Here is a 14,894-nt window from a genome sequence, read left to right on the forward strand (position 1 = left end):
TTCCTGCGTGTTCGAGTTCCTAAGAATGATTGTGACTCTGTACTTTTGTGTCTTTTGTTCTTTGGCACTTGATTTTGAAATACGATATCCCAAAGATGCAAAAAGGAGCTTAGGTTACGTTTGGTATGCAAGAATCAACGCTGGCGATTGAGGTTTTCATGTTGGTATTCGTTCTTATGGCTTTCATCGCTAAACCAGATTGTTATTCTTGAAATATTAGATTGGAAATGCCAATCCAGATGGGAGGAATTGGATATTTTTTCTTCACAATGATAATATAGTCCTTACCATTACCTACTTAAATGATTGACACATAATTTCCATTCCCTGAAAATGAGATTGACCCCATTCCAAGTTCCAAACAAGACCTTGGTGGATTCATGGAATGCATAGATAGTGAGATGCCCAGTTGCACATGCTAAGCAATTTGTGATGCAAAAGATGCAGTAAGCTCAGATCTGCACTTGCCCAGCACTACAGCACATGGACACCAGTGTAGGATGCTGACAGAGAACTCATTGTCTCTCTGAATCATGGAGTTGGAAGTCTCTGAATCACTTTCTTAGATGTGTTCCTGCTCAATATATTTGACCTTAAATCTGAGATCCTTCCCACAACATCCCCATTATTGTCCTTTTACGATACAGCTGCACTCAAATGAGTTTTATTAGGTTTCCAATAAAAAATTGTAAATATTCTCAAAGTTTACAAATGTAGATTTTATGAATTCGAATAAAATACAATATAACATTATATTTAATTTCGGCAAATTCACACATCCAAAACTTAAATATTCATCAAGATTGTAGAACAATTGTTTCTTTTTTCTTTCTTTTCTTAACAAAGATTCAGCATTCTATTCACAAGATAGTGCTAAAAGTCATACCTTGTGGCTAGAAGCCAATTTGGAATTCCAACATTGACCTTTGAACTTGTATAAATTTAAGTAAAATAAAATAAAATATTATATTATTTTTGTTTCAATTCACACAAATGTACATCTAAAATTTAAAATTTGTTTTATTACACAATGTTAGAGAGAAGTATGGACATCCTAAAGATGAAATTAACAGTGTGAGTTCAGAAATGCCTTGTTTGGTGGTTCAATTGCAGATGGGCAAAGGGTTTTAACTTTTTTCACTTCTCTTTTTTCATAATCAACGATATTCAAGCCATGTCTGAGGTCCGAATAATTTATAAGCATCAAATTAAAGAACTTCTCTTAACTAGCATCCGGAATTTGAAAAATGTAAATCTTAGACCACACATTTTCTTTATTTTCTTTTCATAGTCCACATGTTAGTGTGTGATCGAAATAGAATCACTACTAGGTATGATGAGTTTACTTTTGTTTATTTAGCAAATTTGATAATTTTAGCGTACTTCTTATTTAAATTATATTTACTTTTGTTTTAATACAATATAATTTTGAAATTCATATTTTACTATTCAAACTTTAATTCTTTTATATTTCGATAATTTTATTGAAATTTCTTATTTGAATTTGGATCACTTTTTACCACTAAGTTTTTTAATAATATATCATATTACTTGTTTAGTTAGATGATACATGAATTGATATACGTTTATATTACTTATTTAGTTAGATAGCACATGAATTGTTATACGGCCCCGTCATCCTCCTCCGCTTTGGCTCCCACCGCATTACTCTTTTTTAAAATATATATATAAATATATATATTTATTAATTTTTTTAGTGACTAAAATATTTTGTGGGAGTGTTTACTACTAATTTGTTCATTGTTAAAAAATGCTATTGTATCTTTTAAAACCAAAATCCTACGCCCTTGACGCTCAAAATTCAAATCCTGTAATTCACATTTTTTCCAGATTAATTAACTCATTTTTCAAAATAATACCCATATAACCTTCCCTAAACTCCATATACCCCAAATTAACATTTAAACTAATATTTAACTGTAACGACCTGCTATTCATTTTCCAGTTTTTTTTTTATACTATAAAATTTATAATGTTCTGATACCAAACTGGATTAAACCAAACCATCAACTTAAGCAGCGAAAAGCTGAATTTATATAAACACAACCATATATAAATATATACAATACCAGAGTGATAAAATGTTCCCCAAAATATACATATATGACTGTTTCCCAAAATACCCTAAACTGGGCTAAGGCTATACATAAATACTCCCAAAAATATTCACTCTACTGACAGAGCGGTACTGAAACCCCTCTACTTGCAAGCCTGATCTGCTCACCTACCTGAATCACCTGAAAAATATTAATTTAATGGGATGAAACGATGCTCAATAAGACGAAATATGCTATTACTAGTGTGTGACAATGAGTTACAATACTATGAAAATCTGTTTCTATATAATCATGTATAACTGAATCTGTAAATGCAGTACAAATAATATAAACCACCACCCTTTTCCATGTTGCTTAATATATCTGTATTTTAGATTTCTATACATAATACTTTTGATAAATATATACATATATTCCCCGTACATACATAATAATAACTGAAAACTTCCCTAGATGGATAATTGTATGTCATTATTTAACCCTTCATGACATGGTTGTGCAACCTGTAGGCAGGATCTATCCTGATTGGCTGACTAGGATAAACCACTATACTTCGTCAATCTAATCAGCCCTCCTCAACCCATATCTGATGGGGAGCCTGTTCACACGTGGGCTCTATACGATCAACTTACATACCACGTATTATTTGAATAGGTGGTTGTACTCTATACTATATATAGCTACAGTACCGTGCTCTGTAAACTGTATCTGTAATGTCCATCAGGGTCTGATAATATATAATACATCTCTATATACAACTATCTGTTTTACCATGATTCTGTAATAACTGTATTAACCATGACGTTGTGATAAATTGTATCTGTATCAACTGTATTTTTGAAATGAACTGTAAAATTGTATGTCATGGTACTGTAAACTATATAATCATGGTATTTTATAATTACTGTAAAACATATCCACTTTCTGTATATTCTGTAAAACATAACTCTGAAAAATACTGTAAAACATGTTCTCCGCTTGTATATTCTGTAGAGCAAAATTCTAAAAATATTGTACTTCAAGTTGTTATTCCATATTCATATTCTCATGTCACACAGTAGTTTAAAACACTTTAAACATAATAGATAAACTGCATAAATTCCTACTATGAATAATAATCTGGTAAAATATATATAATTTTATACTGAAATCATACTCGTATAGCCTAGCATAGCATATTTCCCTTACCTGATTCTTGCTAAAAATCCCCCTACTATGACGGGTCCTACACTAACACGGTTCTCCACTCAACACCCTGAAAAGCATATATCTCAGAACGAAACATCACTATTTTTATGTCTACAACAATTTCTACAACTGCTGGAAAGTCAAATTTCAACAAAAAGGTCTTATCCTGAATTTGGGATGAACTCCAATTTCGTCCCACCAATGATTTGCTCCAGCTGACTTGGAGAGAATTTCCTCAGGAGCATTGTGGTGGCCTCAGATCGTCGATCCAGCGACTAACGGGGCCGGAATCAAAAAGAGAAGGAGGAGCCGTAGGAGAGGAGAGAGAGAGAGAGTGTTGGTGAATTTTCTATGTAAAAATCTTCGTTTAACACTATTTATACTGCAAGATTCAAGGACGAGCCACGTCATCTCGTCGACGAGTCCTGTAGAAAGTTTGTCGACAAACCTGCACTCTCGTCGACTACTTCGTTGACGAATTTCAGACTTCCAAAAATCCTCTATCGGTATCTTCTCGTCGACAAGATGGGTCCTCGTCGACGAGGTCCTCTTGTACCCTCGTTGACGAATCCCCTGTGTTCGTCAACGAGGACCTAATAAATTCTCTTGGGTTATTACATCTCAAAATGCAATGTCGTCGACAAACACGAAATGTTCGTCGACGAAGTTGGTTGCCTCATTCTGTTACTGTTTCCATTTTCCTCCCTCTTTATTATTTAAATACCATTATTTTTCAAGTCGTTACATTAACACTCTTACTTCGTTTTCTGAACTATGCCTGCGGGATCCCGAAATTACACCTGCGTCGCTCACCTGGGTCCTAAATTCCAAAAAACCCTACTTCAACCTTAGAATGTCAAATATTCTATCATTTCTAAATCAACACTAATTAAATAACAATTAGCCCCTTAATAACCCATTTATCCTAAATTCGGGGTTATGCTTATGACGACCCCACGAGAAATTTGCTCCACTAGACTTATAGAGAATTATCCTTAGATTCTCGTGGTCGTGTCCAATCGTTAATTGGGCTTAAAATTTACAAGAAAATGAGGTAAAAGTGAAAATTTAGCTTATCCCAAAAGATATACCTATGTCACTCCTACCATCAATCCGCTCCGGTAGAAATGACGGCAGTAGAAAATGGAGTCTACCGGTACTTCATGATTTTTGATCGGGTAAGTATCCGTCAAGAAAAATGAGGAGAGAGGGAGAGAGACGAGAAATTGGGGGAGGGGGGGAGCTCTGCGCAGATGTTAGAGCCTAAAGCTTCTTTTGAAGCTTAAGGATGAATGATATAATAATAATAATAATAATAATAATAATAATAATAATAATAATTTATTTAATTAATAAAAATAAAAATAAAATTTAAATATTTTTAATTTAATTTAATTTAATTTTTAAATTTTTTTTTAAATCACCCCACTAATCTTGTATAACCATTTTTGGAGTTATTGCATTTTGTTTGGTGAATTTTGATTTGTTTATGATTGTTTTTTTGTCTCTATCTTCTTTGTTAGTTTTGTTGTCCTAATTTGGTTGGTTGCTGGTATTGTTTATGGAAGGGTTTTATTTTTTATTTTTGTAATCTCTATTTTGCTTATTTTGTAACCACACTATTATTTCGTCAAAAGTGAGGGTTTATTAATAAACAAATGAAGGTGTTGCCCCCTTTTAATAAAAAAACTAGCATCTGGAATTTGGAAAACGTAAACCTTACACGACAAATTTTCTTTATTTTCTTTTCACAGTCCACATGTTAGTGTATGATCGCAATAGAATCACTACTTGGTATCATGAGTCGGTAGTTCAAGACTATTCAAGATTTTCTTGATTTACATGAATTCAAAATAAATTCAATACAATTTTATATTGTGCAACCAACAAGAGATTTACACTTGTAACAACATTGCCAAATCATTTATGGAATATCCACCATAAAATAAACCACTAGTGCCTGCCCCATCAAGCTAGGGTATGTTTGGATTTTCATGTTCTACAGCTAGTTTAGTATATAAAATAATAAAAATGTGTTAACAAGAGCACTAGTGAGAGTGACAAGCACGTGCTGTCACGTGCAAGTGCACGCCCTCCACGTCCAAGTTTGACCATTGGCGTGCTTGGATCTTTGGGTCTCCTCCTCTCGTTGGGCGACCCAGCATGTGCTTTAATCCCTGTGCCCATTGTAGAGGGACCATCATTCATTTCCTCTGTTTTCTCCCCTGTTATTCTTTCGAATAGTGTTATTTAAGTTCAAACATGGCGGATCTCTTTTGTTGAAGATACTAATTTTTTAGGGTTGCTCTCCCGAGAATTCGTTACATTCAATCATTTTTGAATACTTTAAACAACAACACAGTGCTTTTATTCTCGTAAACATAGATAGCGTATGAATAGGGTAGATATAAATTTTAGAATCCACAAGATTTGGTGAAAAAGAGCTTTGAAAAATCTTCAATCCTCTTCTTCTCTTACGACTTGCTTGGTATAATTGACTGAAATGAATTGAGAGGAAACAGAATGAGAAATAAGATGGAATAAATATAAAAAATAATAAAATCTATTTCATTTCATTCTCACTTACCAATCATTGACTTTTTTTTTCTTACAAATACTTAAGTGATTGCAAAACAAGTTAAATGGTTTAAGTGAGCATTGTGTGTTATGGAAGAATTGTGATAACGTGAGTGCTACTTATGTCTCTCTCAATCCAGTCTTTCATTCTTGTATGAAACACATCGCTATCGACTTCCACTTAGTTCGCGGTCAAGTTGCTACAAGTCGCCTACGTGTTTTCCATGTTCACATTTCTAATCAACTAGCTGACTCTCTTACCAAGCCGCAACCTTTGCTCTCCTTTCTTGGTATCCTCGATGGCTAGTCAATCTTGCAGGGGCATGATAAGTCAACACCTACCATTTCTCCTCCAATCAAGCCGTCAGTCACTCCTTAGGTCAAGCCTCCATTATCTCCTTGAATCTTGACTGAGATTACTCTAAACTTACTGTGTATAGCTCCCACATTCATTACTGACCATGTATAAAGTCATGTATAATATATCATTAAGTAGGAAATACACAAATTAATATTCTCTTTATTCACAAGAAGTTTTACTAACAAATGCATGAAGAATATCTGTTAACAAGTTGGAGACCGGGATTTTAATATCACCTTAAGTAGAGCAAGGTGAGAGTTAAGAGAAGACCCCCTTCATCGTACCAGTTAATCGAACCCGAAAAGAGACAACTGCTATTGGTTATGGAGAAAAAATATAAACATCCACCAAGGCTGTCTGGTGGCATGAGATGTCCAAACATTATTTTCCAATCTAATCTTCTTGATCTTGAGAGAGAGAGAGAGAGAGAGATTTAAAACATACCAAACAAGTAGAGTGAATACCAAAGCCAGACATAAGTGCGTTTACCAGATAAATTATTAGCACACCCATCTTTTACTTGAACCAAATGCAAAGAACAGGGGAGAACCTTTTGGTGCCTACATAAGAAAAAAAGAAGAACAAGAGACAGGAGAAATAGAGAGTGTGAATTTATGGGTACTTGTGCTAAAAAGGTGAAGGATGTGTGTAAATAAACATCAAGAGCTTTCTGAGCACTCCCTTCTAAATTCTAATTAATGCTCAGGCTGATCAGTGGGAGAGTTCATGCTCATGCCTACTATTACGACATAGGCAGAGCTCCCAATCTTGCATTTTTCTCTGACATTTACCTTTCTAAATTTTCCCAATAATTCACAACTGCCTTTACACAGAGGCATCATCCTTTGTCCTGCCACTCAACCAATTAAAACCCTCGCTTATATTGTCCAATTTGATAGATAAGGATGTTCCTTCTACCCTATAGTAGACTAGTAGGCTCTGTTCTGCATCATCCAACAGCTTTTTGAGCCTACCTTCTAGTTAGCTACCCAACTCATTATTTGCCAATAATCATTGTCAATCTGCTACATAAATTACTAATCATTTTTTAAAAAATTCTGATATATATATATGTGTGTGTGTGTGTGCGCGTGTGTGCGTGTGTGTGTTTATTGTGATGATCTAGATATTTACGCACCTACTTCTTGCACGGATATTGCAGTCCTTCCTGCTTTGGATATTCAAGTAAAAAATGCGAGGGTTCGTCTTCCTCAAGTAGTCAAATGGTGTAAACTTGAGATAAGTTGGGTTAAATTGAATGTGGATGGAAGCTGTGGAGGTTACTCGTGTAATTGTGGTGATGGAGGCGTGATAAGAGATGAAAGAGGAATATTTAAAATTGTTTTTTCCTCATTACTAGGTTATGAAACCAATAATATGGATGAATTAAAAGTGATTATTATAGGGATTAATTTATGCAAAGATCTTGGATTTGATCAAGTGGAGATTGCCTATGACTCTGCTTTGTTGGTTCAATGGATTAATTCTGGAAAGTGTTCAGCTTGGAACGTATGGGAATTGTGGGAAGAGTTTGTGTTAGCATAGAGAGACATACATTACAAAGTGGAATATATTTACAGGGAGGCGAATCAAAGTGCGGATTTCTTTGTCAAGCAAGGTGAATCTGGTATATCTCGATCATATAATTGTCAAGATGAACTTCTACAGCAAGTTGGGGGAATGATTCTATTGGATTTGTTGGGATTTCCTTCCTTGCGATCGTGATACTTTGTGCTGGTGTTTGTGAATGTTATAGTGATTGGTTATTCCTCGAGATCTTCCAGAGTTTTATTTTTTCCACTTTTAGTTGTTTAGTTTTATTTATTTGTTTGGTTGTTAGTCATTGGTTTATTGATTTTGAATAAGTTGATTAAGTCAGTTTTAGATTCTTAGGGTTTGACTTTGTTTTCCCCAAGTCTCAAAGTTGGATCCATGGCATTCCTCCACCATAAGTGAAGGGTTTTCCAATAAAGATAGGAGGTGCTGCCCTGTTTTTCCAAAAAAAAAAAAGAAATAAAAAAGATCTAGATGTTTATGCATTTGCTGAGTTCTAATTTGTATTTTGTGGGAGATTTCACTTGAAACTTCAAAGTGAGGGGAAGGTTTTGTAGGAAGAGCAAGAAGCTTGAATGGTCTTGAGCTCTCCATGGATGAAACCTTTGTCGATGAGAAGGATGTTGGGATGCCGCTATAAATTGTACAATAATTTGGAACTAGGGGCAATAATATTTCCACATTTTTATATGAAAGTGCTTGCAGTTGAATTCTAAGATAATTCATTCACAATATGGTAGGTAATCATAGATGTAAGTACACAATCAAACCACTAAGATTGTCGTCTAATATTTTTCTTGCATCTCTTTTTTTTTCTGTCGTGGGCATGTATAGTCCATAAGTCGTATTTAGATAATACAAAAAGGGTATATGGGCTGTCCTTTTTGTGGGAGCAATGTTAGTTTTTACTTAAAAGTTGTTTATTGTCGAGGGTTGAAATTCTAAAGTAGAGAACATTTTTCCGAGAATTCAAAGTTCAAACCATAAAAGATGATGTTCTCTTTTCTAATATATATATATATATATATATATTCACTTTATTTCTATAAGTCATATTTACAATAATATTAGTCATAAAGAAATGGAGCATGGACGGTTCTTTTTGTGGGGGATGATGGTGATTGTCAACCTAGGATTTTAATGGCCAATTGGACCCAAAAATTCTATAGCTAGCCTCTCTTTTGTGCCTAACCTTTAGCATGCAAGGAGTGTCTCATCACTGCATATGGCCACTAACCCTTCTTTTCCATGCTCCCCTGATTCTTCCAAAATCCACATCATCTCTATTAACATTTGTCCCCTGCATTTTTCCAAAAACCCAATTAGAAAAAAAAAAATACTTGAACAAATCATGAATATCTTCATACAGAATTACTCACAAATCAAAGAGAGAAATGGGAAGTAAGGGTCTTAAACTAGGTTGATCCATTCCATGTGCAATGTGTGTATATTGCTAGGAATCCTACGCAGTAGGAATGTCCTATCCACGCACATGTGAGTAACTAAAGATGGGCTTATACACTAATACACATGTTAATATATATATAAAATTCAGGTTTTGAAGCACAAGGATTCCTCTAAAGTAGTTAAGAGAAGGGGCTATGATCAGTTCCAATTGAAAAACCTAGGATATATAACCTCCCCTTTGGGCGGTGGATCGATTCCGATGTGAGCAGGGTGCCCAAAACACAGTTGAAATCCGTAAAAACGTAGAATATGCTTTCTCAGTTGTCACCCCCAAGAGTCCTGTCCATGAACACATTTGAATAATACTCTCATTTGACACTACATATGTTGTATGGATCCAAAATATTCTCCCTCCCTATGTGGCCGGAAAGCCCTTATATATTTTTTTTTTGTGTGTGTAAAGAGCAAGTGAGTGAGTGAGTGAGTGAGAGCAGAGAGGTCATGGGCAAGGCAGCTCTGATCAGTATGCTGCACTTGGTGTCTTTTGTCTTCTCTGTTTGGGTATTTATCCCTGCATTTGGGCAGAACTGGTTAGGCTGCGAAACAGCCTTCACGGATGCCTCTGGCTACCGGTGCAATGGAAATGGATTGCAGGATCACTGCAAGACATTCGCAATGCTTCGCACCAATTCGTATTACTCTTCCCTTTCCAATCTGAGCCTTTACTTGGGAATCAATCGGCTTGCAATCGCAGAAGCAAATGGATTCTCTGTTGAGACAGAGTTTCTTCCAAAAGACCAGCTTCTGTTGATCCCAATTGACTGTCGATGCAATGGGAGTTTCTTTGGGGCAGAGTTAACAAAAACTACAATCAAAGGAGAAAGCTTCAATGTCATAGCTGAATCACTGGAGGGCCTAACTACTTGCAGAGCCATCCAAGAGAAGAACCCAAGTGTTCCAAATTTTGGTTTAGGTGATAAAGTTCAGTTGCTTATACCATTGAAGTGTGCTTGCCCATCTTCATCTGAGCTCAGCAAAGGAACAAAATTTTTGGTATCTTATCCTGTTCGTGTCGATGATACAGTTTCGAACTTAGCCTCTGAGTTCAATACTACTCCGGAAGCCGTTATTTCAGCAAATAACAGATCAGTAAAAAGTTTTCAACCTGGAAGCCTTGTATCAGTGTCTTCTCTTCTGATCCCACTATGCAATAAGCCCACTTTCAATCCCCTCGCAAAGCCCCGGGAACCAAACTCAGGGTTTCCAACACCCAACATCCCAGTAATTAGTCCTCACAAGAAGAAATCAAAGAAGAGGAAGACTGGGATTTATGTTGCTCTTATCGGTGTCGCAGTTGGAGCAGGCATTGCCATTGCAGCAGTATTCTTAATCATCCATTGGAAGAGGAAGAAGCAGAATTCATGGAAAACAGGAGAGATGGACCTACAACAGCTTGGATTGAGTGTGAGAACCACAAGTGACAAGAAAGTCTCATTTGAGGCATCCCAAGATCATCATCTCAATGGTCAGATCATGGACAGCACGCCACACAAAATCCTGGTGGAGACATACACTCTTTTGGAGCTGAAAAGAGCGACCGAGGACTTCAGTTCGACAAATCACATTGACGGAACCGTGTTCCACGGTCGCCTCAATGGGCAGAACTTGGCGATCAAGCGTGTGCCGCCCGAAATTGTTCCGAAGATCAACTTTAGGCTTTTCCATGATTCAGTTCACCACCACCCCAACATAGTTAGGCTCTTGGGGACTTGTTTGAATGAGGGTCCTGATTCATATCTGGTTTTCGACTACGCCAAGAACGGATCCTTGAAGGATTGGCTTCACGGTGGATTGGCAATGAAGAGCCAGTTCATTTCCTCTTGCTATTGTTTCTTGACATGGAGCCAAAGGCTGAGGATCTGTCTAGATGTGGCCTTGGTCTTACAGTTCATGCACCACATAATGAACACAACTTATGTTCATAGAAACATAAAAACCCGAAACATCTTCCTCGATGAAGAGTTCAATGCAAAAGTTGGTAACTTTGGCATGGCAAGATGTGTCAAAGACAATGCTGAAGAAGCATGGTCTTGCTCAACCGAGTCTGCATCTTGGGATATTGGGTATTTGGCTCCTGAGATTCATCACCAAGGTAAAACTGCCCCGAGCATCGACATATTTGCATATGGAGTGGTTTTGCTAGAAGTGTTATCTGCTCAACCACCTATAACCAAGGACAATATGAGCGGAGAAGGGGGTGTTTGGCTCCCTGAGAAAATCAGGTCCATCCTACAATCAGAAAATCCAGAAGATCTGCGGGAATGGATGGACGATGCATTGGGCGATAATTACTCAAGTGATGCAGCCATTGCATTGGCCAATCTAGCAAAAGCCTGTGTAGAGAAAGACCCGTCTTCGAGACCAAGTGCGAGAGAAATCGTCGAGAAGTTGTCTAGATTGGTGGAAGAATTGCCAGAAGTAGAGCACAGCTCAGTTTGTGAAAGCTCTTGTAAACCTTTAGTCATCAAGGCAGCTGCAAACAGTATGTGAGTGATCCATTTGTTGATGTCAAGGATCAGTATTTCCAGAATTCCAATTCTGGTTTCTGTTTAATATGGTACTTTAGAGTTTAGAGATCATGTAGGCTTTTTGACTTGTCATATGAGTACTGGGATCCTGTGCATATGTAATTAGGTAATTGGACATGACTGCAGATTTCTTCTGTCATTCCATTTCTGCTTGAAGATTGTATTTGTATATATCCAAAGTTCTGATGGCTTTAATGCTGCAGGTAGCATAAATTCTGTCAAGACCATTCATTTGGGTATTCTGTGGAATACATGCTCATTGCTTAAAGCATACATTTTATGCAAAGGACATGTCCTTTGGATCATTTCAGTCAAACATCATCTTACAAATTAAATTATGTTTAAGTTATTTAGAAAGAAAGAAGAAACTGAAGTTCCAAAAATCATCAAGGCTTAAAGCATATAATGTGTTTGATGATTTCTATGGAGCAAGTCATTTGGGCAAACTGGAATTAATTGGGAAGATCCACCTCTCCCCATTCCTGCTGCATCAACATTCATGATCTCACATGGTGAGTGGGTGGCTCAGGCTCTTGCTGATGCTGTAAGGTTACGTAGTTCGTTGTGTACATGCTCCTAGGGTTATGCTTACACATGCAACAAGCTGGAGGAAAAGCAAAAGAATAAAGAGAGAATTCAGCAATTTACATGGTTCGGCAGTGTGTCAATGACCACAGAACATCTACCGAATCCCCACTATATCATCAATGAAAATTATCACAATATGCAAAACCCCAAAAACCCTCATTCTAGGCTCAAAATATAGTCACACTTCACACGAAACCTCTCACTTATTAATAGACTTTTGGTCTCAAATGACCAAAACGTTTTTTTTTTTTTTCCGAGTTTATGATAAAAAAACACTGCTAATATTGTGTTGTAGACTTTGTATCTGTACATACATACATAAATACATACATATATATATATATATATATATACAAAGAAAATAAAGGAAAATCAAATTGACCTTCACCGCCAGGTCCACCACTTTGATCAAGAAAAGTACTTCCTAGGAAATTGGGGGTTGGGGAAAGAGTTAGTCCCTGGGAAGCTTTATTGAGTTGAAACTTAAGTTACTACAAGAAAACTTGTCCAGTAAACTTAAGCTTCAGGGAGTCAATGAGCAATGAGCCTTGCCACAGTAAGTCAATGTTTGATTTTTGTAAAACTAGCTTGCTTGTCAAAATGAACTTTAGTTGGCTTAGGTAAAAAAATGTATGCCAAAAAATGCCAAATAACTTTTCTATAAGGTTGTGCTACTTCTTGTTTTGAAACTAAAAGGGTAAACAAGGTGCTTCGTAGTGTGGCAAGAACCAACAAGATTGCCACATTAGGTCTCAAACTCAGAACAAAAGTTGTTAAGTCTCGTGATGGCTTGCTATCACCTATAAGACAAAAGACTAATAAGAACGGGTTGAAGGGTTGAAGGAGACTCTACAGAGGATCTCCCGATGCTTAAGTCAATGTATGAGTCGTGGATAAGAATTAAGCAAAAGAAGTCTCAATCTCTTGCTTTGTTTGATAGGTAGTTTTGTCCCATTTATAGTATCAATAATGATTTCTATATGTGAAATGAAATAATAGCAATGACCTTCCATCCTTTAAAAACAAGAACTTCCGAAGAATAAAGTATAAGGGAAAAGACATTCACATCTCCTGAAATTTAGCAAAAAGATAGAGATCTCTTTTAAAGTTCCAAAAATGTCACAGACCTCTCCCTGAGATTTCAAAAAAGTCATATACCTCTCCTAAAGTTTGCCAAAAAATTGTAGACCTCCCCTAAACATACTTGTCTTTTTTAGACAAAATACTAATAAGAACGGGTTGAAGAAGGTGCTTAAGTCAATGTATGAGTCATGGCTTAGAATTAAGCAAAAGAAGTATTGGTCTCTTACTTATGCATGTACAGTGTGTAGCTTTGTCCCATTTATAGTGTCTATAATGGTTTCGAGGTGTAAAATGAAATCAAAAGGGACAATCCCCCATTCTTAAAAAATAACTCCTAAAAAGTAAATATATTATTACACTCCCTTCATTTATTTCCTCTCCCTTGAGATGGGGCTTTTAGACCAAGCCAACCTCGAGCCTAAATTCTCATTTAAAATTTATTGGGTTTTTTAATTGTTGCCACTATTGCTCAAAATTTAAGTTCTAAGCCCTGCCCATGCCCAAGTCTATTTAATATGGATGCATCATGAATGTATTCATTATAAGATATTTATGAGAAAAAAAAATAAAAATTAAATAATTTAGTTAGCATCACACATGGTTAATTCAAAATCATGAGCCTCCCAATTTGGTTGAATTAAAACCATAAAAAAAATACATTTTCATCGGCAAAATAGTCGAAACACCATCCAATATGCATTTTTGAGAATGCTAATATTCCAAATATATATTATAAATATATAATTAATTAAACACTTGAAAAAGCAAACACATATATAACATAATTAATTAATAATAATAATAATAATAATAATAATAATAATAATAAAGATTCAAGACATCATAACCACAAACTCATCAAAACTAATAACCCCATCGCCGTCGAGATCAATACGGGCGATCATCGCCAAACACTCGCCGACGGTCCTCCTCTCCCCCAGCTTCCCCAGCATCCTTCTCAAACTGTGGCTGTGGGCCGTAATACACTCACTCCCTCTCCCTCTCCCACCAGCATCCTCCTCCTCCGGCGACAGCGTAGACGACGTCGTCTCGAACATCCGAAACGCCTCCCTCAGCCCCCTCCTCCTCTCCTCCTCGCCGCTGCCCTCCGCCAGCCTCACCAGGTCCGCCGCCTCCAAGAACCAGTTGCCGTTGCCGTCGCCGTCGCAGTCCAGGTGCCTGAACACGCGCTCGCGCAGCTGCCCTTTACTGTCCATATATATGTTTGAATCAAACTAATACAAGAACAGTGTATGAAGATTATTGAAAAAAAAATCTTAATGAAGTGAGAATTTGAAATGGGTTTCTGCATGCAGAGTTAAAGCTCTCATGAACGTAGGAGGAGGAGGAGGAGGAGGAGATTGATGTTTTGTAGTTTGACCGAGTGGCGACGGGGAGGAAACAGTAGGGCGGAGCGACCACCGTCGGCTTCCTATTTAAATTTTTGAAAAATAATAGGAATTGGATTTG

General features: G+C 36.6%; 2 protein-coding genes across 2 annotated transcripts; one reads left to right on the top strand and one right to left on the bottom strand.

The window, feature by feature from the left end:
• The first annotated feature begins 9,655 nt into the window (after positions 1–9,655).
• On the top strand, positions 9,656–11,727 carry LOC131168274 (protein LYK2). Its single transcript, XM_058127584.1, has one exon. It carries the CDS (start codon positions 9,667–9,669, stop codon positions 11,713–11,715), a length of 2,049 nt encoding a protein of 682 aa, XP_057983567.1. The 5' UTR covers positions 9,656–9,666; the 3' UTR covers positions 11,716–11,727.
• A 2,530-nt stretch (positions 11,728–14,257) lies between these two features.
• Positions 14,258–14,641, bottom strand: LOC131167505 (putative calcium-binding protein CML19). The gene has a single exon (XM_058126310.1). It carries the CDS (start codon positions 14,639–14,641, stop codon positions 14,258–14,260), a length of 384 nt encoding a protein of 127 aa, XP_057982293.1.
• Between the last annotated feature and the right edge of the window lie 253 nt (positions 14,642–14,894).

This window comes from Malania oleifera, chromosome 11, assembly GCF_029873635.1.
Source record: "Malania oleifera isolate guangnan ecotype guangnan chromosome 11, ASM2987363v1, whole genome shotgun sequence".
NCBI lineage: Eukaryota > Viridiplantae > Streptophyta > Magnoliopsida > Santalales > Ximeniaceae > Malania > Malania oleifera.

Excerpts from the sequence above, each read along its gene's own strand:
- LOC131168274 (XM_058127584.1), top strand. The coding sequence starts at position 9,667 with ATGGGCAAGGCAGCTCTGATCAGTATGCTGCACTTGGTGTCTTTTGTC.
- LOC131167505 (XM_058126310.1), bottom strand. The coding sequence starts at position 14,641 with ATGGACAGTAAAGGGCAGCTGCGCGAGCGCGTGTTCAGGCACCTGGAC.